The following is a 23,033-nucleotide window of genomic DNA, read 5'->3' on the forward strand; positions in this document are numbered from 1 at the left end:
GCTTCTGGGGCGCAGCACAATCTGTGGTGCCAGGACAGGCAGGGAGTTGCCTTAGCCCCCTCACTGCTCACTTGATCCCCTGCAGTCACAAGCCGCCAGGCCTGATATTCCACCCCCCAGTCATGGGTCGTTTGGAAGCTGCTGCCCTACTGGATGCAACCGGAACCAGTGTGCGCTTTGCGTACGAATACCCAGCCACGGGAGGCCCGATTGCAGACAACCTCGACCCCCCCAGGTCGATGTGCTGCAATCCCTCCTCCCAGCTGCAGGCGCCACGGGTGCCATGTGGCATGAACCCTATACTGCATTGAGCCAACAGAGATTCTCCCTTAGCTGAAGGGGGCCTGTGTGTTTGGAATAGGAGGGCTGGAGTTGGTAGACCCGGCAGTGACATTCAGCAGGCCCCACGGTGAAGCACAAAGGTCACTGGAAAGCCAGGCCTCTGGATTTGGGCTACATGGTTACTTCTTCTGAAGTTATTTTGCTGCAGTGGGGCACAGGCTGGCGGGGGAGGCTTTTCCAGCGCTTATGCCCCCAGCATGGCAATCGGGGGGGGCGGGTGTGCGCGGGGGAGTGGGAATGCTGCAGTCCCTGCCGGTTTTGCAATGGGGGGCAAAGGGCCAGAGCTGCACCCTGAACCTTCCCCCTTCCTGCCCCGGCCTCGCCGCTCTCCTTATCGGCAGCTTGGTTCATGCCCTGGAAGGCCCAACGGGAACCAGGCCAAGCTGGTATCCCGGCTCTGCCCGGGAAGGGAGCTCCGGAGTGTGGCCACGGGCCGGGTTCCCACGCGTGGTGGGGAAGGGAACCGGGAGTGGGGAGCGCAGTGCTGGGAGGGCAAGAGGCCCCGAGGGAGGGTGCCCAGCGTGGGGAGCAGGGGCCCTACAATGGGGAGCAGGCGGGACTCCTGGGGAAGGGAACCGGGAGCGGGGAGCGCAGTGCTGGGAGGGCAAGAGGCCCCGAGGGAGGGTGCCCAGCGTGGGGAGCAGGGGCCCTACAATGGGGAGCAGGCGGGACTCCTGGGGCAGGCGGGGTGGGGGGGGTGACCCCCTGCCCCCAGCTGTCGAAGATGAGCAGTCCCCCGCCTGGGTCCCTGGGCGGGGGTCAGCCCCACAGCCTGTTAGCTCTGCGCTGAGCTTGGCACGGCGGGATCCACTGCTCCCTCCCGGGGCCTGGCACCCCAGGACCCCTTCCCCTGCCGGGGGGCTGCGCTGATGCCATGCCCAGCCGGCCGCCTTGGCTGCTCCCGCAGCGCGCCGGGGAGCGGGGTGGGCGCTGGGGAAGAGGCCGAGGGAGGGACGGAGGGAGGGGACCGGCCAGGGGCGGGCGGAGGCGGCAGCGGAAGGGGCGGAGGACCGCCGGAGAGGTGGAGCATCGCTGAGCGCTGCTCTTCTGGGAGGCCGGCGGAGGGGCCCGGTGGCTCCGTCCCCGCAGCAGCCGGAGGCGGAGCGGGGGGCGCCGCCCGCCATGTGGGTGCAGCCGGAGGCGGAGCCCCGTCGGGGCTGATCGCGGGGGGCGGGCGCGCCCCCTCCCTCTGCCCCCCTCCGGGACCGGCTCCGCGGGGCGCTCGGCCTCCGGCCGCCGCAGCAAATGCGCCCCTAGCCGCGCGTCGCCTTGCGCTGCGCTGCGCTCCGGCCGGACCCTGCGCCCGCGCACCCGCCCTGGCCTCTGCAAACTTGCTGGACTTGTTTTTCCGGCGGCTGGGCTGGGGCAGGAAGAGCTTGGCCGGGGGGCAGAACTTCCCCTGGGCCCCCCAAGCCTGCGGCTGGGGCCCAGCTGCGCCGCTGGAATTTTCAGCCCCGCCGACTCCCGGGGAGCGCGCAGCTCGGGGGAGCTCATTTTTAAACCCAGCCCAGGCCGGAGTTGCCCTCCAGCGCCCTTAACTCGCTGTGGCTCGCTCTGCGCCCCCCCCTCCCCTGTATCCTCTCACCCCCTGGAAGGCCCCGCTGTTCCCTCCGGCCGCCCCCCGGAGATATGGCCATGGTGGCTGGAGGCTGGGGAGACCCGAACGGAGACACCAACGGGGTGGACAAGGGCTACCCCAGGACCTCGGAGGAGGACTCGGTGTCGCCCCAAGGCGGGGCGAGCGACCCGGAGCCAGGGGACGAAGATAAACCCGGCATCCAGGTGGACTGCACGGTGTGCGGGGACAAGTCCAGCGGGAAGCACTACGGGGTCTTCACCTGCGAGGGCTGCAAGAGCTTCTTCAAGCGGAGCATCCGCAGGAACCTGAGTTACACCTGCAGGTAGGGGCACACCTGGTCTGGCTCTCCACCTGGGGCCTGCTTGGGCGCCACCGCTAGGAGATCTTAGGACCTCTAGAGGTCATCTAGTCCAGCCCTCACCCTCCTGCCAGGACCGGATCATCCCTGACGGGGCTGTCTAACCTGCCCTGAAAACCTTCCGAGGAAGGAGATTCCACAGTCTCCTGGGCCTGTTCCTTTAGCGGCCGTTTCGCCCGTGCAAAACAGGCCCCGTTCCTGGCCAGGCGGGTGATCCCTTGCATGGCGCAGTGTGTGGGGGCAGCTGCTTCCTTGGGGTTAGATTTCCCATCTCCAGCCGGTGTGGCCGCAGATTGATTCCGGGCTGTACCGCCTGGAGTGGGTGTTTAGTATGAATCACTGGCTTCCCCTGCCGAGAGCATCGCTTGATGTGGCGGCGAATTTGAACCCAGAGCACAAATCCCGGCCTGTGAACGGAGCTTGGGTCTCCTTACGCTGGTGCAAATCGGGAATAGTTCTCACATTGGGAGGTGACAGTGACCAGTCGGTGGCTTTGGCCATTCAGGAAAATCTCTTCCAAGGCGGAGAAGTGCACAGGAGGGAGACGTAGACTCCCACGCAGGTCCGGCTTTATAACGAGCGCCAGGCGTGCTTGTAAATCCCATTTTGCCTAATGACACGTGCTAACCGACTTGAGCCGTGGATTCCGTAAGAACGGCTGCCTCCCGGTTCGGGTATGCGAGGGGGTTCCTCTGTATTGGATCTGTCCCAGAAATAGGCGTTGCCCGGCCTGGTCATGGTGGAAGTCATGAGACTCGACCCTGATCAAAGCGTGCATTGTGCCACTGTATTTATCTTGCAATTTCCACCTCACTGTGTTCTCTGTGCGGAGGGCCCAAATTCAAACTGCCCTACATCCCCGTTCATCAGCTCTGTCTGATTTCCTCTTTATTGCCTGTACTTAAGACTGTCTTGTGAAGCTGTCGTTCCAAATCTTGCGTTCCTGAAATGAATCCTGCAGCTGTTAAACTTTGTGCTTTTTTTTGCCCCCTGCACTGTGGGTTTTGAAAGTTTGCGGTGTCCTAAAAACCTACCAGATGTTGGCACCTCTCTGAATTCTGGGCAGGTGGACTCAACACTTTCTGTGAAAATTTGGTCCTGTGTCCTCATCTCTGTTAAATCCGGAGAAGGATGCTTACCTGCTTTGGTAGCTCTCAAAGCACTTTGCAATGAAAAGTGCTAGATAAGAGTTAGGTATTGCTCTAGCTTGAAGACTCGATCTACTGTCCAGTCTTCTCAACTATCAAGGGGACAAACCACAAACCCAAAGAACTTTTTTTTTTTTTTTTTTTGCAAAGATAGCAAGCATATTGTGTTGCGCAGAAGTTAGGTACAAATGTAGTGAGGAAAGTAGCACAGCTTTCCAGCTAGATCTTCAGGTTTGGGAACATATTCTTTCCGCCTTTTGGCCTTGCCAATTTGCTGCCCAAACTATGCCGCATTCTTTAAACCAGTGGCTCTCGAACCTTTCCAGACTACTCCTTTCCGGAGTCTGATTTGTCTTGCAACGCCCCCCCTCCTTTCTAGGTCTCACTCACTTAAAAACGATGTGCTTACAAAATCAGACATAAAAATACAAGTGAGGAAAAGTGGCTGACTTTCTCCTTTTTGCCCTATAATAATACAAGATGCTGAGTGGAATATAAATATTGCGCTTATATTTCAGTGTCGAGCATATATGGTGCAATATAAACAAGTCATTGTCTGTATGAAATTTTAGCTTGGACTGGCTTTGCTAGTGCTTTTTATGTAGCTTGTTGTAAAACTAGGCAGATCTCTGGATGAGACACGTCCCCTGGTTGAGAACCACTGCTTTAAATGGATCTAGGATTTTATCCTGTGTTTGTCACAGTGGTGTCAGAGCACATATGTAGCGGTTAATGTATTCCCTTCCTGTTCCCAATAATGCAGGATGCAATAAAAATGTGAGTTTCTTAGTAACTAGGTCCTAAGTGAGGGCATATGTAGTATTTAATTCTAGCCTGTGTTCCCTTAAAGGATTGACAGCCGCAGCAAAATTGCTCTAATTTGAATTTAAAAAACGGAGCTGGATTCAGTTTAGTTCTTGTACTAAATAATGACACGTCCTAATTGCATAATTAGCACAATCCACGCCTCCTGTGTTTGCACGTTTTCCTATATAGCTCTCTGGGGAAACTTGCTAAGAACGCTTGGCCTTCGAGACAACTGTGTGTTTTAAAACAACACAACAAGCTCTTTTCTTTTAAAAAGATGCATCTGAGTTTGTCACTGGGGGCCCGGCTTCTCAGCTGGTATTGATCAGGGTAGCGCCGCAAAACTCCGGTTTTCATCAGGACGGTCGGAATGGAATTGGACCAAAAGTCCTACTCATGCCACAGTTGGGATGCAGTGGACTTTGCAGCAGGATTTGGGATACAAACGATTTCTTAAGCCCTAGCCCCCGGGGTTGGGACAGGGCCCTGGGATGAAGCTGTGATCTGCTGGTTGGATTTATCGCTGCTCCACGAGAATAACTTTCTCAGCAACACATTTGAAATGTGTGAAACACAGCGGTGAGGTTCGGGGTAAATTAATTCCAGTTTTGAGCGGCTGCTGAATCCCTCGGTGGCTCTCCTCTGGAGTCATGTAAAAATTAGGCGGTTTGTGTCAGGATTGCAAGGTATAATCAGATGCTTTTACTCACGCTGGCAACAGGGGGGAATTCTTTGCAGGTTGGCTGGGCGCTGTACCTGGTGTACATTTCCCTCCCCCCGCCTTTTACTTGATTGTGCATTACTTTACATAAGAACGGCCGTACTGGGTCAGACCAAAGGTCCATCTAGCCCAGTGTCCTGTCTGCCGACAGTGGCCAGCACCAGGTGCCCCAGAGAGGGTGGACCGAAGACAATGATCAAGCGATTTGTCTCCTGCCATCCCTCTCCAGCCTCTGACAAACAGAGGCCAAGGACACCATTTTATCCCCTGGCTAATAGCCTTTTATGGACCTAACCTCCATGAAATTAGCTTCTCTTTAAACTCTGTTATAGTCCTCTGGCAAGGAGTTCCACAGGTTGACCACACGCTGTGTGAAGAAGAACTTTCTTGTATTAGTTTTAAACCTGCTACCCATTTAAACCTGCTACCACTTGGCTAGCGATCCCTTTGAAAATACAAAGTCAGAACCCATCCTGTGCTTCGTTCGTGTGCCTTTATACCAGCGGTTCCCAGCCTTTTTTGTACTGCGGACCGGCAAACCCATTCAGAAACTTTTGGCAGACCAGCATCGTTTTATTTTCATATTTGCATATTCATTATGCAAATAATGAACATGCAAATAAAATGTTACCGGTCTGCCAAAATACATATCCCAGACCTGGCCCTCAGAGCCGCTATGAACAGCTGGCTTCAGTTTCAGCAGCCGCCCGCCATGCGTCCAGCATATACCCCAGCCCCATGGGTGTGGCCCGTCCGTGTGCCGCAGCCCGTCAGCCAGGGGTTCGTGGCCCGGCACCGGTCCGTAAATCAGTGGTTGGGAACCACTGCTTTATCCCATCCTCGTTAGGGATGTTGAACTAACCGTTTAACCGATAAACGGGTGCTGATCAGTCAACGGTGTCAGTTATACTCTGGGAAGCTGCCTCCCTCAGTGCCCGCAGCGCCTGTAGTTTTTCCAGCAATTACACGGTTCCCCCATGACACGATTTTTAACGTCCCTCCTCATCATGGCTCCCTCTCGTTCCCCTTGAGAAACTCGGGCAAAATCTCAAACACTCAGTGCTCACAGTCCGGGGCAGATTTTCCAGATCTGTTCCAAAGACCTCCGCATGCAGCGTGCCCGGCTCCTTCGAAACAACAGTGGCTTATTTTGCTGCCTAAATGGAGCAGAGCCCTTATGAAATCCAGCCCCAGAGGGGCGACCGCCGTGTCCTACTTAGGCAGGAACAAAGCTCAAGGTAGCAATGTGCAAAAATAGTTGAGGACAATGGGCGGGAACTCCCCCTGATTGTCCTGTGATCAGCTGGGGGGAGTAGTTGATTTGGATCGTGAACTCCAGAGCAGACTGTGGAGAGCTTCGAAAGGATCGCACAAAACTCGGGGACCAGCCACAAAATGACAGATGGATTTGAGTGTTGATAAATGTAAACGAATGCACGTTGGAAAACACAATGCCAGCTGCACGTATCGTTCTGAATGAGCTGTTCCCACTCCAGAGAGAGATCATAGAATCATAGAATAATAGGACTGGAAGGGACCTCGAGAGGTCATCGAGTCCAGCCCCCCCGCCCTCAAGGCAGGACCAAGCTCCGTCTACACCATCCCTGACAGATGTCTATCTAACCTGTTCTTAAATATCTCCAGAGAGGGAGATTCCACCACCTCCCTTGGCAATTTATTCCAGTATTTGACCACCCTGACAGTTAGGAATTTTTTCCTAATGTCCAATCTAAACCTCCCCTGCTGCACTTTAAGCCCATTACTCCTTGTCCTGTCCTCAGAAACCAAGAGGAACAAATTTTCTCCTTCCTCCTTGTGACACCCTTTTAGATATTTGAAAACCGCTATCATGTCCCCCCTTAATCTTCTTTTTTCCAAACTAAACAAGCCCAGTTCATGAAGCCTGGCTTCATAGGTCATGTTCTCTAAACCTTTAATCATTCTTGTTGCTCTTCTCTGGACCCTTTCCAATTTCTCCACATCTTTCTTGAAATGTGGCGCCCAGAACTGGACACAGTACTCCAGCTGAGGCCTAACTAGTGCAGATCTTGGAGTTACTGTGGATTCCGTGTGCGGCAGCAGTCAAAAAAGGAAACAGGATGTTAGGAATCATTAAGAAAGGGATGGAGAATAAGATAGAGGATATCCTCTATCTTCTTGCCTCTGTATAAATCCATGGTGCTCTCACATCTTGAATACTGCATACAGAAGTGATCGCCTCCTCTCAAAAAAAGATATATCGGCATTGGAAAAAGTTGTGCAAAGGGCAACAAAAATGATTTAGGGGTGGGGAATCGGCCTCCCTGTGAGGCGAGATTAATAAGACTGGGACTTTTCAGCTTGGAAAAGAGACGGCTAAGGGGGGAATTCCATAGAGGTCTATAAAACCATGACTGGTGTGACTGAAAGTGAATAAGGAAACATTATTGACTTGTTCCCATCACACAAGAACTAGGGGTCACCCAATGAAACGAATAGGGGGCAGGTTTAAAACGAAAGGCAGTATTTCTTCATGCAGCGCACAGTCAACCTGTGGAACTCCTCGCTGGAGGATGTGGTGAAGGGCAAGATTTTAACAGGGGTCAAAAAAGAGCTAGATATGTTCACAGAGGATAGGTCTATCAATGACTGTTAGTCAGGATGGGTCAGAATGGTGTCCCTAGCTTCTGTTTGTCAGAGGCTAGGAATGGGTGACGGGGGGGGATCTCTGGGTGATTCCCTGTTCTGTTCACTCCCTCTGTTGACTACTGTCGGCGGACAACATACTGACTCCCAGCTTAGAATTGGGGGACAGGTGGTGAACTGGCATTGTCCCGGCCTGGAATCCCGCTTGCATGGGTGCAGAGAGGGGTTTCACCCTGGCTACCAGCTGGGAGGGGCTGTCTCCCCTTCCACCCCCTGCCTGCGCCTGTCCCCACGTCCGGAGTCAGAGGGAGCGGAGGGCACGCGACCCAGGGTCCTGGGAAAGCAGTCACCAGGTGCAATGGGCCGGGATGATTCTCGCTCTGTGGTTCACGTAGCAGGGCCGCTCACCGATCCGTGTGTGCTGGGAAGAGCCGTGACCCCTTCCCCTCCGCGGCCTGGAACTGGGCGCTGATGCGCTGCTAGGAAATAGCTGGAATTCTTCAGGCGTCTGGTGAAAAGGGGCTGGGAACAAAAGGATGGCTGGCTCAGCTGTTTCCAGTTTCACTCCACTGCCCCCTCCGTGCTGGGAAGGCCCAGTGGGAGGAGAGGTTTGGGGGGGGGGGGTCAAACCCGTTCCCGAGCCATGGATCCGGAGGCATGCCAGGCGAATTCACCCTGTGGGTTGACCCCTGATTCCGGCAAAGCCCTCGAGTGTTTCCGAAAGGCAGCACAGCTTGGCTTTTGGGAGGTGGGGGAGGAGAGCTTGGCCAGGGGCTGGGCCTCTTCTGGGGTGGGGGGTTAATTTCATCCAGGGGTCGCAGTCGTTGCCGGCACGGGGCGGTTTGGCAAAGCCGGCTTTCTGCGGTATGCGCCGTATCTGGTGCAGGGCGGCCCCGGTTTCTGCCGCAGCAAGGGGGCATCGCTCAGAGCGACCCCGGTCCACGCCGAGAAGCTGCGGCTGATGCAGAGGGGCTGGGAGAAACCGGGGCTCCCTGCCACCCCGTGCGGCGTGTGGCTCTGTCTCTCGTCCCCAGGGTGCACGGACGCTTCGGGAGCCGAACATATTGGGGCGGACAGTACAGCGGCCGGGCCTCTGTCTGTCTGTCACGGGCGCTGTCCGGCCCTGTCACTTTCTGGTGCGGGGTGTGAAAAACCCACCCTCCCGAAAGCGCAGCGGCTCACAGTGCTGTAAAGGTGCCAGGCTCGTGGAGGTGGTTCACGTGGCGCGCTGGGAGACCTCTCCCCCAGCGTTCGTGCCGCGACCCCCCGCTTTCCGCTTGAGAACATCGGAACGGCCAGACTGGGGCAGACCAAAGATCCATCCAGCCCGGTGTCCTGTCTGCCAGCAGATGCCCCAGAGAGAGGGATCACAACAGGGAATCCTCACGTGATCTCTCCCCTGTCACCCGTTTACAAACAGAGGCTGGGGACACCATTCCTACGCATCCTGGGCATTAGCCACTGATGGACCTAACCTCCATGAACTTATCTAGCTCTTCTTTTAACCCTGTTAAAGTCCTAGTCTTCACACCATCCTCTGGCAAGGAGTTCCGCAGGTTGACAGCCACAGCTGCGCTTTATGCTTTTAAGTGTAGGCAAAGCCTCAAACGCTCCTCTGGCTCCCGTTCATGGCATATTTGGGCTTTTCAGACACTCTGCTGTATTTATCCTCCCCAAACCCTTGTGTGGCAGGGCACGGTTATCCCACAGGGTGGGGAAACCGAGGCACAGAGTAATAACGTGACCCGGCTGAGGTCCCACAAAGGTGTCTGTGTCTCGGGCCCCAGCCTTGTGCCCTCTGATCCTTTCCCTCCTGCGCTGTACAGATGATACACGTCTCCTACGACCTTCTCGTCCCCAAAGACCTAGTCCGTGGCCCCGGGCCGGTCCCTTCCGGCCCCCTTGCAATGGTGTGTTGTCGTCTGCTTTGCACACAGGTCTAACCGTGACTGCCAGATTGACCAGCACCACCGCAACCAGTGCCAGTACTGCCGCCTGAAGAAGTGCTTCCGCGTGGGCATGAGGAAAGAAGGTAAGCTGGCCTGTGGCTTTGATTACCAGGGTCCCGGGGTTGAGACGGCGCTTGGCCGATACCCAGCTGGCGTAGGGGCAGGCGGATGCATGCCCGCCTGCTTAAAAACCAGTGCGGACGTTACAGCGTGGTTAGCCGCCGGCGTACAACCTCCCTGACCCATCCGGGGCCGGAGCTTGTCTGGCAAGCCCGTCTACCTGGCTCGCTCCCAGAAAGGGGGGTCACTTACAGCAACCCCCGAGCTGCTCTCTTCACGCCAGCTCTTGTCCGTGTGGCGCGGCACCCTCCGTAGTCAGCTACAGCCTCCTGCGCGGGTCGTTTGCCACGCGCAGAGGGCAGCGGCGTGCCCAACTCTCAATGGATGCCCATGGGATTCAGGCACCTAATGCTTGGAAACCGCCCCCTCTCCCCGTCCCGGACACGTTCTAGGGAGGGTTAGAAACTCCGGGCCTGATCTCTTTCGTGCCTGCCTGGCACTGGGGCGCTGGGAAATAGGTTTGGATCAGGGGTTCCCAAACTTTGTGATACTGCGACCCGCCCATGTTGTTAGCGACCCCCCGGGGGATTGGGACCCACAGTTTGAGAAACGTGGGTTTAGATGTTTAATCGGCGTTAAAACCAGCCCTGGACGGGGAGTGGTGGTGGTTAGGAGAGTCAGGGCTTCGCTTCGTAAGTTACACTCCCCCCCATTCCTCTTACAGCTGATACCAGCTCAGAGTTTTGCCCCATGCGTAGCTTGGGCATTGCTGACGGGCAGGCGGAAAGTCTGATCTAAAACCTTTCTGCTGCTTCGACGCCAGCCAGACTCCTTTGTGCGCCAAGGACACCTCTGGCCCTTCCCATCAGGCCTCCTGGACTGCACCTTCCACCCGCGCAGGGGTGGGGTCTGGGAGCAGCCAGAAGCGTCTCCGTGAAATCCCAGGCTGAAGGCAGAATATAAACCCAGCCCTGCCCTTGCTGAGTGCCCGGGGCGGCTGGCGTACCAGTCAGGCAGGTGGTGTTTGTTTGGAAAGCCGGAGCCTGGGCTAGATTTGGTGACTCACCTGGAGCCTGGTGCCAGACCACCTGACCTAGCAGCTCAAAAGGTCGCAGATGCAAACGGAGACAAACTTGGGATCCTTTGCTGTTCCAATATTGACTCAGGCGCATTTCTATGGCGGGGGGTGGGGGAGGGCGTACAACGCAGCAGATGGCATCGGCGGCTGTTCTCTTCCCCTTGGGCGTCAGTTTGCCCCGGCAGGAGAACCCAGAAGGTTTTGCAGCATTTCTCGGGAGTCCGTTTCCCCGCTTTTCAGAGGCGGAAAGCAGCGGGGAGGTCTTGTCACTTGGCGTCTGGCTCTTCTTAATGCAGGGGTCCTGCTTGGATCAGGAACTCCCCTGTGCCGCGTGCCAGAGGCAGGCAGCAGGGTGGAGAGATGGCAGATCCTTTTCCGTGGCGCACAGTTGGCTGGGGACACCGATTGCCACAAGACAGCACTGACGCCCAGCGTGGTGCCGAGTTGTTTTTAAGCGAGGTGGAACGTTTCTCTGGAGAGTGAGAACCTCCAGCGTGGGTTTGGGCAACATCATGGCTGTGTCTAGACTGGCAAGTTTTTCTGCAAAATCATCTGCTTTTGCGGAAAAACTTGCCAGCTGTCTACACTGGCCGCTTGAATTTCCGGAAAAGCACTGACGATCTCATGTAAGATCATCAGTGCTTTTCCGGAAATACTATGCTGCTCCTGTTTGGGCAAAAGTCTTTTTCCGAAAGACTTTTGCGCAAAAGGGCCAGTGTAGACAGCACAGGACTGTTTTCCGCAAAAAAGCCGCGATTGTGAAAATGGCGATGGGGGCTTTTTTGCGGAAAAGCGCGTCTAGATTGGCCACGGACGCTTTTCCGTAAAAAGTGCTTTTGCGGAAAAGCATCCTGCCAATCTAGACGTGCTTTTCCGAAAATGCTTTTAAGGGAAAACTTTTCCGTTAAAAGCATTTTCGGCAAATCATGCCAGTCTAGACGTAGCCTAAAAGTACCTAGGAGCTTGGGCGTGGCCACACATCACCATGCTTCAGGGCAGAAACCAGTGGTGGTCAGGAAGGAATTCTAGCTTGCCCCATAATTATCCGCTGCTGTGGTTCTTGTGCCTTCCTTTCAAACAGCTTGTTTTGGCCACTGTCTGAGACTCCTGGACTCCGTGGACCAGGAGACGGATCCTGTCTAGCCATTCCTAGGAACCAAGAGTTATAATCTTCATAACACTCGATGGCGGGAGGTGTTATGCAGACCAACAGCTACCGCAGCCCCGGTCCCAGGTTCCCCACCCCGCTCCTCGTGCAACGTTAACCCCCGTGCACGGTGAAACACTAGTAAAACACAGTGGATGTTCCTCAGGGCTGTTTCACACTCCGTTGCCGTGTTGTCAAACCACAAGGTGCAAAGCTGGGGCATAAGGTGTCAGAGAGGGTGTGATGAGAGGCAGGCGTGGGAGGAGGGGCGGAGAAGGACGTGTCACGGCGTGAATAGAGTGTAGCAGACCAAGGGGATGGGTGTGTTCAGTTCACCGCTTGTGTTTTGCTTGACATCGGGCGGAGTTCATGTAAGTGACTCTCCTCCAGCACTTTGCATCCCTCGATCTCCAGGTGCCATCCGTGGGAGGGCAGGATCTTTCTCTCGCTCTGTGAAATGGGGAAACTGAGGCACTTCCCCACGATCTACCTGGGACTAGAAAGAGAGGGCCGAGAATTTCGTAGTGCCTCTCCCCTGGGCTCTGAAGGTCTTTGCCACGCAAAGCAGGTTTCCAGTAGCACTCGGTGCCACAGCTTCAGAGGGAGTAGCTCTGTGGAAAACCAGGGAGCTGTGCTGGTTCTGCCGGCTGACGAGGAAGCCCCTTGCTTCTGATTTTCGAGTCCTGGGAGAGGACAGATCATTTGCCTGTGTAAATAGGACTGGCCCCTTGGGAGTTCTGATCCAGCCGCTGGACGGGTGAGTGAAGGGTCCATCTGGATCTGTCTTACAAGCTCTTGGATTGCTCCAGGCTAGAAATTCGGGGAGAGGGGGGTTCAACTAAATCTGTGGGTAGAAAGGAGCCAGCGCTTCCCACAGAGGTGTGTAAGTCAGACGCTCCGGCATTCAGGAAATCTAGGGCTTCTCTTCCTGGCTCTGCCACTGGTCTATTGGGTGACCTTGGGCAGGTCCTTTTCTCCATGCCTCAGTTTCCCCATTTGAACGCGATTTGAGCTCGGCTGATGGAAAGCCCCGGGGGGAAGTGAAGGGTAATTTCAGCTGCCTGCATATGGATTGAAGCACCCAACTTTAAATACCTGCGCTCGAAAGTCGTGCCTGTTCCGGGCAGTGAGCGAGGGCGCGGAGTCCCTCTGCGGTTCGGCTCGCTGTGGCGCATTTGTGTCTCGCCTGGCGGTGGGAGCCACGTGAGGAGCAGAGGGAAGGGCGATGAGGAACAGGGCCGAATTTTTTCCTCCCCGGGGAGTGGATTCCGTGGTTTGGTCACTTGCTATGACTTAGAGCTGTAATGTCAGTGCTGTGAGTACAGTGCATTGCTGAATATCCGGCAGGCCGAGCAAACAGCAGGGGCTAATGGGGGCTGGAAAATGGCTTGCTTAGCATGCCGGGAGGAGGCGGTGCCGCGCCTCCAGGGCTCACACGGTTAGGGAAGATGGATGTTTCCAGTGCAGAGAGGTGATTGCTGCCAGAGAGTGACCTTGGCTACAGAGCCAAGAGGAAGGGGGCGGGAGTTCGAGGCTTCATGTTGCTGCTTGGGGATTAGACACCGGGACTCGGTGCAGCTAGGAATCCCGCCTGCGACGGGAGATGAAATCCGCTGTCCCCGAGACGGGCGTGGGCCAAGATTTGATGTATACATTGAGGCTGGGTTCCTTAACCCCACTGCAGCCCCATGGGGCTGGTCTCTTTGTTTGTCTCGGGGGAAGGGAGGGGGGCTCCTTTCCCTTGGTCCCTCACATTTTTGGCCTAGCGTTTGTGCTACCGCCAGACCTATCCTCCAAGCTTTAAATGCTCCAGAAGGGCCCTGGGGGCCGGCAAATCTCCGCCAGGGTCCTTCAACGCCCTTCCCTCCAAGCCCTGGGGCCGTGGCTTATCAGCGTTAGGCATTAGCATGCAGGTAATTAGGCACTGGGGCGGGGCGATAGCGTGTGTAACTGGCCAGGTGCAGGTCGGGTACTGCTCCAAGGGCTGGATAACAGCCCGCTACTGATACCAGCCGAGGGAGCGACCCTTTGAGCGCTGTGGTGCCGAAGCGCACCCTGCTGGCAACCCTTGTGCGAGGTGTCCTAGCCCTGCCCCAGCCGATTCTGGATATCGGTGGGCTTGGCTCTGCCAGGGAACTGCTGGCTGCCCCTGCCCCGTGCCTCAGTTTCCCCAGTTTGCCTGTTCGGCCTGCGAACTCTTTTGACGTCCCACTCCAAGCCTGTTGGAATCTTTCGACCCAGCCGTAATGCCAACAGCCTCCCCTGCCTCGTGTGCGAGCAGCCTCCGGGGTGGGGCCTGGCCGGGTGGGCGCTGACCTCTCCTCTCGCTCTCTTCCAAGCTGTCCAGAGAGGCAGGATCCCCCCCAGCCACGCCAGCACCAGCCCCACGGCCATGCCCAGCGGGGAGTATTTCAACGGGCAACCCGTCTCGGAACTCATCTCCCAGCTGCTGCGGGCCGAGCCCTACCCGGCGGCCCGCTACGGCTCGCAGTACGCCCAGCAGGGCAGCGTGATGGGCATCGACAACATCTGCGAGCTGGCGGCCCGGCTGCTCTTCAGCACGGTGGAGTGGGCCCGCAACATCCCCTTCTTCCCCGAGCTGCCTGTCTCCGACCAGGTGGCCTTGCTGCGGCTCAGCTGGAGCGAGCTCTTCGTGCTCAACGCCGCCCAGTCGGCCCTGCCGCTGCACATGGCCCCGCTGCTGGCCGCCGCCGGCTTCCACGCCGCCCCCATGTCCGCCGACCGCGTGGTCTCCTTCATGGACCAGATCCGGATCTTTCAGGATCAGGTGGAGAAACTGAACCGGCTGCAGGTGGATTCGGCGGAGTACAGCTGCCTGAAAGCCATCGCCCTCTTCACGCCAGGTGAGTGGCAGCGGCCGGCTTGGGACCCCCGCTGGGCCTGAGAAAGCCAGGCCCGGCCCCCACCAAGGCCCCCAACATGCCGAGGGCCGCAACTTAAGTAGGGTTGCAGATCCATGCAAATATATATGCAAATCTATGCAAATAGTTTCTTTCACACTGACTGGCATGAAGACAAAGATTAAGGCAAGACGACACAACACGCAGGCCCCGTTTAAGTCCGTTCTGCTGATACTAATCAAATGCAAAAAAGTATCTGCTTTCCACCCCCCTAAGACAGCACTTTTAACGAGCAACGACAGTCCAGGAATTTAACTACTAACCTGCATCTCAACAGAAGACCATTTTAGTGACTACTTTCTTGTTTTGAGTTCACAACAGTACAATACTAAAACACATATCAACACGTGAGATTCCCAACAGCCGTGAGGCACCTAACTCCCTCAGTCCTATTAAAACTCTGACACTTAAGTGACTTGCCCCTGGCCCCTTGGAGAACCAGTGGCAGAGCCGGGCCAGGGAGCCTGGTCTCTTGCGGCCCATTTTTGCTGCAAGAAAAGAATAGTGCTAGTCATATCGAAGCTTCTCCCATCGTCACCAAATCACCTTAATTGTCCATGTGTTTAAGAGACGCTTCCTTTACTGATCGGAAAGGAGACGGCCACCGTGAGACACCCTTGAAGTCCAAGATCAGGCTGTAATTCTGCGCTGAATCCGATGCTGGCTTAGCCCACTGGGACACGAAACCCACCTGTCCCTGCCGCAGGGATCGGCCGCATAACAAGGGGCACACTCTGCTGCTTGGGAGAAACGGGGCTTCCTGCTGGAAAGCAGCACGCAGACACCTGTGTCCCTGCCCAGTGCTCCTGTCCTCAAAGCCCAGAAGCCCCACCCCTTCCTGGGGCGCAGAGCCCCCCTCCTCCCACCTTGCCCAGGGGCCCAGTGAGACTGTCAGTCCCCAAGCGTAGATCTAGAGAACAAGGCTGATCCAATGTTTCGGGAGCAGCAACGGATACCTGAGCTCAGTTCCTTCCTCTGCCACTGATTTCCCTGCATGACCATGGGCAAGTCACTTTGCCAGCCGGGTTTTGTCCTTCAGTCCTGTACCACGGGGATAACAGCAGCGCCTCGCACCCAGCAGCGCTGTGAGGATACAGGTATTAAAGCTGGTGAGGCATGTGTGTTACAAAAACACTGTCCAGGTAGCCAGATTAGCACGTGTGGGAGGCAGCTGGGTGGGCAGGTGCTGGGTGGGCGGGTTCTGCTGGGCTTTGCAGCTCTCCCAGCAGCTTGGTGCCAAGTGACTCGCCTCCAGGACATGATCCGCAGCCCATTTCCCTGGCTGTGCGCAACGTGGGGATGTTGCGGTGACAGGCACAGCTGGGATCTGCCGAGGGGCTTCCAGCTGATGTAATCTTGGGTCCAATTTCCTCCAGTGCTCAGAAGGATTTAGGTGCGTGTGTGTGTGTGTGTGTGTGAGATCCCCTTTCCAGCTGATGTGATCCCTTGGGACCAAAAAGCTACTCAGTGACTGTGGAACCCAAGTCATGTGATGTTTCCATGGGATTTAGGGTTAAACGTTCCAAAGTTACGCTTGTTTCAAGGGGGGGGGGGGGGGCGCTTCGTTCCCAGCGGCTCCTGCCTAAAAGCAGAGGGCCCCCCCTTGCACATCCTGGGAGCTCGGTGACTGTTAAAGCTGCAGACTGTCAATTGGAACTGGTTCACTTAAGCTCAGTTAAAGAGCCCTTGTGCTAAGAATGGGAAGACTCATATTAATTATTACTGCAGCACAGCACAAAAGGTCTGTGCCTTTAAGAGCCATTCCGACCGCCAGCCACGCGATCCGGTTGGCGTGTGCATCCAAGGTTGGGTCCCAGGGGTGGAGGCTAGCGGAGAAATTGGGCTTTTACCACGGCCTGGTCTGCCGTCTCTTCCTCCTTCCTCAAGGGAAAAAAAAGACACGATGGCCCTTTAAAGGACGGCTTGCCAGAGCAGCCTGACAACTTTGAATTATAAGTTAATCACCAATTCTGGCTCGTCAGCCAATCAGCTCCCTCTGCCGGCTAAAGGGACTTCCTGGCCTCTCCCAAATCGAATTTTAGGAGGGGTAGTCTGGGTTATAGCACTTATATGAAAAACTCATTCGTGCTGCCCCCTTGTGGTTGAATGAAGGACCTGCCGGGCTTTTTGTAAGAGTCCATTTGCCTGAGGGCTGGACAGCAAAGGACTTGACTTGAAAAGCAGGACCCCCGAGTCTAAAGGCAGCTGCAGAAGGCCAGTGATTTGATTTAATTAGGAAAGTCACGGTAGCCAGAGATGGAAGACGGGAGAGGGGGTGGGAGAAAGGAATGATTGAAGACCAATGTTGCCTCGAATATTTTCCGTCCATGTATGGAATAATTTTGTTTGTTGCACCGAGGCATGCGCAGATGTGCACCACCCGAGAAACACAAACCTAGCGGTGGGCGCTCTGTGAATCCGCACTGAAATCTCCTCTTAGCGGCTGCACCAAGTGCACGGGGAACACTGTCTACTCGCACCAGTCAGAAACAAATATAATACAAGGCCATTTCCTCTCTCCTGCCCGGCTGCACAAGGCACAAAGAGCCCTCGCCGCTGGGCGTCTCAGAGCTAGTCAGCCTGACGTCGCATGCGACGGAGATGCACGCTTCGCTCTCCGGAAAAAAGGCCTGATTTGTGTCCAGAGATGCCCAACTCATGCAGGCCTGCTGCGGCTTAGGGCTGCGATGGATCCTGTCCACCTTAAAACCAGGCCCCCATGCGGGTGTGTCTTCATCGCAGAGTTAGCTTGGGCACCGGAGCCACTCTCGCTACAAAGCCCTCCCCGAGTTCCTGTGTCCTCACGGAAGTTGTGCCACCCCGTGGGTTGTGACAACATTGGGGGGGTGTTGCCCGGCTCATTGTGTTGCAGTAAACTGAGCTGAAGGAATTGTGGGAAAACTTGTCGGACCCAGTGGGGAAGCGGAGGGACGGCATTGGAGGAGAATCATCGCTCAGCTGGTGTGAGCCCATGTCCTTGCTGCCAAGCGGGTGGGTTACCAGTGCCCAGGCTCTCACCCAGCCCTCCAGCGGGGCCACGCAGCCTGGGGTTGAAAGCGGCGCCAGACTCGGGTGAGAGCGTTGTGTGTGTGTGTGTGGCCCTGTGTTCCCGGTAAGCTGGGCGCTTCGGCAGCCCCCCAGGAGAGATTCAAATGCCACTAGCAGGGCGCCCGCAGCCGGCAACGTGTGCGTATCGGTGGTGCACATCCGCACAAGCCTGGGTGTACCGACAGAATGTATTCCGCACATTCCCGGAAATGTTGGTGTGGGCAGCCGGGGGAATTGGGGCAGGACGGGTGCAAGAGCCCAAGTTAACCTTGCTGTGAGAGACAGTCCTGCTTCATCCCCCCTGCACCTGGCAAAGCAGGCGGGGTTTGCTCTGGCGTGAGCGGCTGCAGAAGGTGCAGGGCGATTGAGGCACTGGCTATCGCGGGTGTCCTTTGCCATGGAGCTGGGAGAGCCGGTGGCCACCCTGCTGCTCTTGTCGCTGCTGCCTATCTCTCCGTGCGCTGCTGATCCCTCCCCCCCCCGAGCTCTAGGTTTGATTCGGGGTCACGCCACATCACGCGTGGGAGGAGGTGCCGTTTGCCCTGACAGGGCTCCGTCATCTCTCTTCCCTGCTAACGATTCTCCCCCCCTTCCGCCTTTTGCAGACGCCTGCGGCCTCTCGGACCCTGCGCACGTGGAGAGCCTGCAGGAGAAAGCGCAGGTGGCCCTGACGGAATACGTCCGCGCCCAGTATCCGTCCCAGCCCCAGCGCTTCGGCCGACTCCTGCTGCGGCTCCCGGCCCTCCGGGCGGTGCCGGCGTCGCTCATCTCTCAGCTCTTCTTCATGAGACTGGTGGGGAAGACGCCCATCGAAACACTAATCAGGGACATGCTGCTGTCGGGGAGCACGTTCAACTGGCCGTACGGCTCGGGGCAGTAAGACGGCAGGAACGCTCCCCTCCTGGGTCCAGACGCAGCTGGGGACTGCCAGCCCGTTTCCCTGGAAACCACTTGCCCGGGCCTTGCTCCTCGCGCCCTTCCCCGAGCGGTTCCGGCCAGGCTCGGGCCCGCACGGTTATTTCCAGGCCGGAATCGCGGCAAAGTTAGCGACTCGCCCGGGTGTTGCCCGTCCGTGCCACCAACCCCTTCTCTCGGCGCTCTGGACAGACGAGGACTGGAACCAAGCAGTCGGTTCGTGCGGGCGGGATTGGAACTCCCCCCCCCCCCATTTCGAACCCTCGCTGGGGGCAAGCCGGGCTCGGAGGCCTGCCCCGGCGCCCTGGACAGCGGCCGTGGGAAATGGCTGGAGGTGATTCTGCGGCTCTGCCGTTGTCTCTGGGCTAATGTGCGGGGACCAAAGCCTGCTCCGTCTGCAGTCTGTGTGTGAGCGGACGGGTGTGTCTGCCAACGCAGCCGGCGGCCATCTTGGGCTATAATTTGAACCCTAGGAATGAGGACGGGGAGAGCGAGGGGCCCTGTCCTCTAGCCGCTAGCAGACAGCTGTAGGGAATAGCGGAGCCGTGCACCGTCCGATGGCTCTGGAAGGAGGAGGAAGCCGCAGGCTCCGGAGATGAGCCAATTTGTGGTGGGGAGGGAAGGAAGGGGTTGCGTTAGGCCTTCGCGTGGGTTCTTGCATCGTTCCAGCTTTCGGGGCCCCGGGGACCACTCTGCTGTATCTAAGCTGCTGTCATACCTGCGGGGATGAGGTAGAAGTTTGCTGCTGGCCACGTCTGAGCCAAGCCACGGGGCTCAATAGGCCACGGGTCAGATCTGGTCTGGCTGTCCATGGAGTCAGAGCTCCCAGACTTGGGCGCTTTGACCTGCCTGCTTCCCTCGCCTCCTGTGGTGATGCTTCCCTGCTGCTCAGCCGGAATTCACCTGGGCGTTAGGGGCACTGTCCCTGGCCCGGTGGGTGGCAGCGTGTCTGGCTGTGTGTGTGTTTCTGTACTTGCAGCTGGCTTCCCGCCTCCCCCGTTCATTTCACCACTCGGCCTGTGTTTTACTTCCCCCCGCACGATGCCTGGGATCTTCTCGGGGAGAGTTAGCAGCCGGTTTACGTGGCAGACCCTTGTATGTAGGAAGCATCCCCCCCCCCCCCCCCCCCCCCCCGCCACGGCTGGGTCCCTCTCCCAGTTCTGCCGAGCCTTCAAGGAGAGGTAGAAAACCTCATCAGCTGTTTGAAGGCTGTGAGTGGTTAAAGCCGGCTGCAGTGTTGAAATCCCGGGTAGGCAGTGGATAGAACAACCCTTGAAAAGACAGGGCTGGCTTAGATGCAGGGCTGTGCGCTACCCCAGCGAGTGGGGCCTGGTTTATTTGTCCTATTAAAGAAAAGATCCCATTCTTGCAATTTCTGGTACCCATGGGAGTTGCTCTTGCGGAAAAGAATTTGATTCGGGGGGAGTGCAGTGCGGGGCCCGGCTGGGACAAACCTCAGTCCTGGAACTGTGTCCTCTGTCCCCCCCAGCCTGGCTTAGCTGCTCCCCGGTGATGCAGGCTTGGCTATAAACAGGCGCCGCTCGGCTGTCTGATTGCCATGTAAACAAGAGGGAGCTGGATGGGGAGGGAGGACTTGTGGTGTAGATGGAGTTCTGATTCTAAACCAATTCACATCAGAATGACCAGGCTGGGTGAGACCAAAGGCCCATCTAGCCCCCAGTGGCCAGTGCCAGAGGCCCCAGAGGGAGGGAACAGAACAGGGAACATCCAGTGACCCCTCTTCTGTTGTCCATTCCCAGCCTCTGACAGGGGCTAGGGACACCATTCCTATCCATACTAGCTAATAAGCATTGATGGACCTAACCCCCGTGAATTTATCTAGCTCTTTTTTTGAACCCTGTTCAAAGTCCTGGTCTTCACATCCTCCGGCAAGGAGTTCCACAGGTTGACGACACACGGTGTGAAGAAAAACTTCCTTTTGTTTATTTGTAAACCTTCAGCCTATTTTCATTTGGTGACCTCCTCGTTCTTATGGGTCAGTGCGGGTGTGGTGTGAGGAAGGCACCGGCCTTCGACCCTGTGTGCTAAGGGTAGGAAAGAGATGTTTGGAGTTTGAATACCTACCTCTCCCCCTTTGCTATATAGTGCAGGAGACTTTTCGGCACCGCGACTGCATGACTCTTGGCTCCAAACTCCCTTCCCAGCTCCTTTCATTTCCAGCTCTGCTGGCATGACAAAGGCTCTATGTTAAACCCACCAGCGCGTGCTGGTTTGAAACGGCTGCTTTGCAGCCCCCTTGCAGATTCCCTTGGGTGGGTGTTGGTTGCCAGGGGGCTGTGAAACGCTGGGTGTCGATTGTACACATTCACGCTGCTGCTCCAAAGCTGTCTCCTGCTACGGAGGCAAATCGGGCCCTGACCCTGCTTTTTCTAAGCATGACTGGAGGTTTTGGGGTGTCCAAACTGAGCTCTCTGCAACTGGGGGTGGGAGGGAGAGTCAGAAAGCAGGGGCACCCTCTCTCGTCGCTCTGGAGAAACCGAGGCGCTGGATTCTGCTGTTCTATGCAAAGAGCCTTAACACTAAACCCGATTGCACTTAATCCGCAAGAGCAGCCGCATTTTGGTCACCCCAGGCAACGCGGGAGATTCCCGCGGGAGATTCTCGCCAGGACAAACCAGCTCCCAGGCTTGAAACGTTCCGGTCACGTGGGGTACCCGTCGGCGAGTTTTCTGTTCTGAAATAAGACACTGGGGCCCGTGGCGTTCTGGGTCCCTCGCGGGCTGGGGAATAAGCTTTTGCCAGAACAGAGTGCTGCGATGCCACCCTGTTCCTGCTGCGGGCGGACGGTCTCCAGGCCTGAGTGCCAGGCAAGTACGGCTGCCAAGGCCTGCCTGGAAGGGGCTTAGCCAAAGAATAACGTACTAATAAACGTGTGTTTTATGCTCTGCTTGGTGCCTTCGTCTGGAACCAACTTTACAGGACTTGCGCCATGTGACTTGCTGTCCTGCTCTAGGGGTTAGGCTGGGTAGAGACGATCTCTGCTACGGCTGCCCAGAATGGCATTGTCCTGTAGCAGCTCTGAGACCCTGCGCCCCCTGAAGCGGCCTGGTCCCAGGTTGGAGCCTGCTGGGAACAGCTGCCGGCCTGGCGTAGGAGCTCAGCTGGGACGCTGGCCGGCCAGGTGGCCGTTCTCGGCCAGACCGCAGCTGTTCGTCCCAACCAATGTTCCCTCCAGTCTTTTCCAGATTTTTGCGCATTCCTGTGCGGAATAATTTTTTACATGCACCGGGACCTGGGCGGATGTGCACCACCAGTAGAAACTCTGCTAACCAGCGGGGCGGCATTGGAATTTCTCTGGAGTGGCCGCACAAGTGCACGGCTTACAGGGGAAACTGGGTCCAACTCAGGATGTAAAAAGTAAATTGGTAGCGGCCGGAGTCAGCCCTGCAGGGCCACCCCAGGAGCCCCTGTCTGTGGTGGGCCCATCCGCCCCCCCTCCCATTCCCAGTTACAGGAGCGGGGCCAGCAGGATCTTTGGTGCTGCACGGAAGCCCCCTAGGGCAAAACTTAGCAGGCTCTGCTGTACCTTGTAGCTCTTGCGGTGTCTACAAGGGAGGGGGAGCAGGGTGGGCCGACAGCAGGAGCCCTTTGGGGCTGGCTGTGGCCTCCCATTGTCACAAGTCCCCCCTTGTCCATGCTGGAAAAGCGGTCGCGATACGAACGCAGCCCTGGGCTGGGGCGGTGGAGCGCAGGAGGGGAAAGGCAGCTTGTCCAACCCGCGCCTGGCGGTTAACGCCTCCGGCCCAGACTCGGCGCGGGACCTCGTCCCTGTTCCGGCGGCGTCCTGGCAAGCCGGCTGATGGGGAGCTGGCGGGAGCTCCAAGTCGGAAGGTCTGACACCCCAGCCGCGGGCAGTAAGTGGCTAGCGGGGGCATCCAATGCGCCTGAGGCGACGGTCTCTACCCTCCCCCCGTTTCTACCCCTGCAGGTTGCTTCGGCCAGTGGCGAAACCGGCCAGGGCTCCGGCTGCATCCCAAGGATGGTGGCTGCTGTTTTAAACAACCCCCCGGGTTCAGGGAGGAAAAGGAGCAGCGTTTCCTTTTCCAGTAAGACGCTGACCTTTAAAATCAGTAGTTTATTTAAAAAAAAACAACCCTCCAGCCGTCAGAACCCAGTTCTTGCGCACTAGCCCAGGAAATAGGGACTGGCAGTGTTCAAACGCAATTGGGTGGGGAGGTTCACGCCACGCCGTCCCACTATAAGACCGTGGTGCAGGGGTGGCTCGTCCACATGGGTGCTGAGGAAGCCCCGCCCCTTCTGCCCAAAGCCACACCCCTTTCCCCAGACCACGCCCCTCGGCAGCCAAGCTCTGCC

General features: G+C 57.0%; 1 protein-coding gene across 1 annotated transcript; it reads left to right on the top strand.

Moving 5' to 3' along the window:
* The first annotated feature begins 1,358 nt into the window (after nucleotides 1-1,358).
* On the top strand, nucleotides 1,359-21,606 carry NR2F6 (nuclear receptor subfamily 2 group F member 6). Its single transcript, XM_006132268.4, has 4 exons — nucleotides 1,359-2,243; nucleotides 9,518-9,612; nucleotides 14,154-14,678; nucleotides 18,389-21,606. The coding sequence occupies exons 1-4, from the start codon at nucleotides 1,972-1,974 to the stop codon at nucleotides 18,661-18,663; spliced, it is 1,167 nt and encodes a 388-aa protein (XP_006132330.1). The 5' UTR covers nucleotides 1,359-1,971; the 3' UTR covers nucleotides 18,664-21,606.
* Nucleotides 21,607-23,033: the final 1,427 nt, after the last annotated feature.

Source organism: Pelodiscus sinensis, chromosome 32 (assembly GCF_052426305.1).
Source record: "Pelodiscus sinensis isolate ZL-2025 chromosome 32, ASM5242630v1, whole genome shotgun sequence".
Lineage (NCBI taxonomy): Eukaryota > Metazoa > Chordata > Testudines > Trionychidae > Pelodiscus > Pelodiscus sinensis.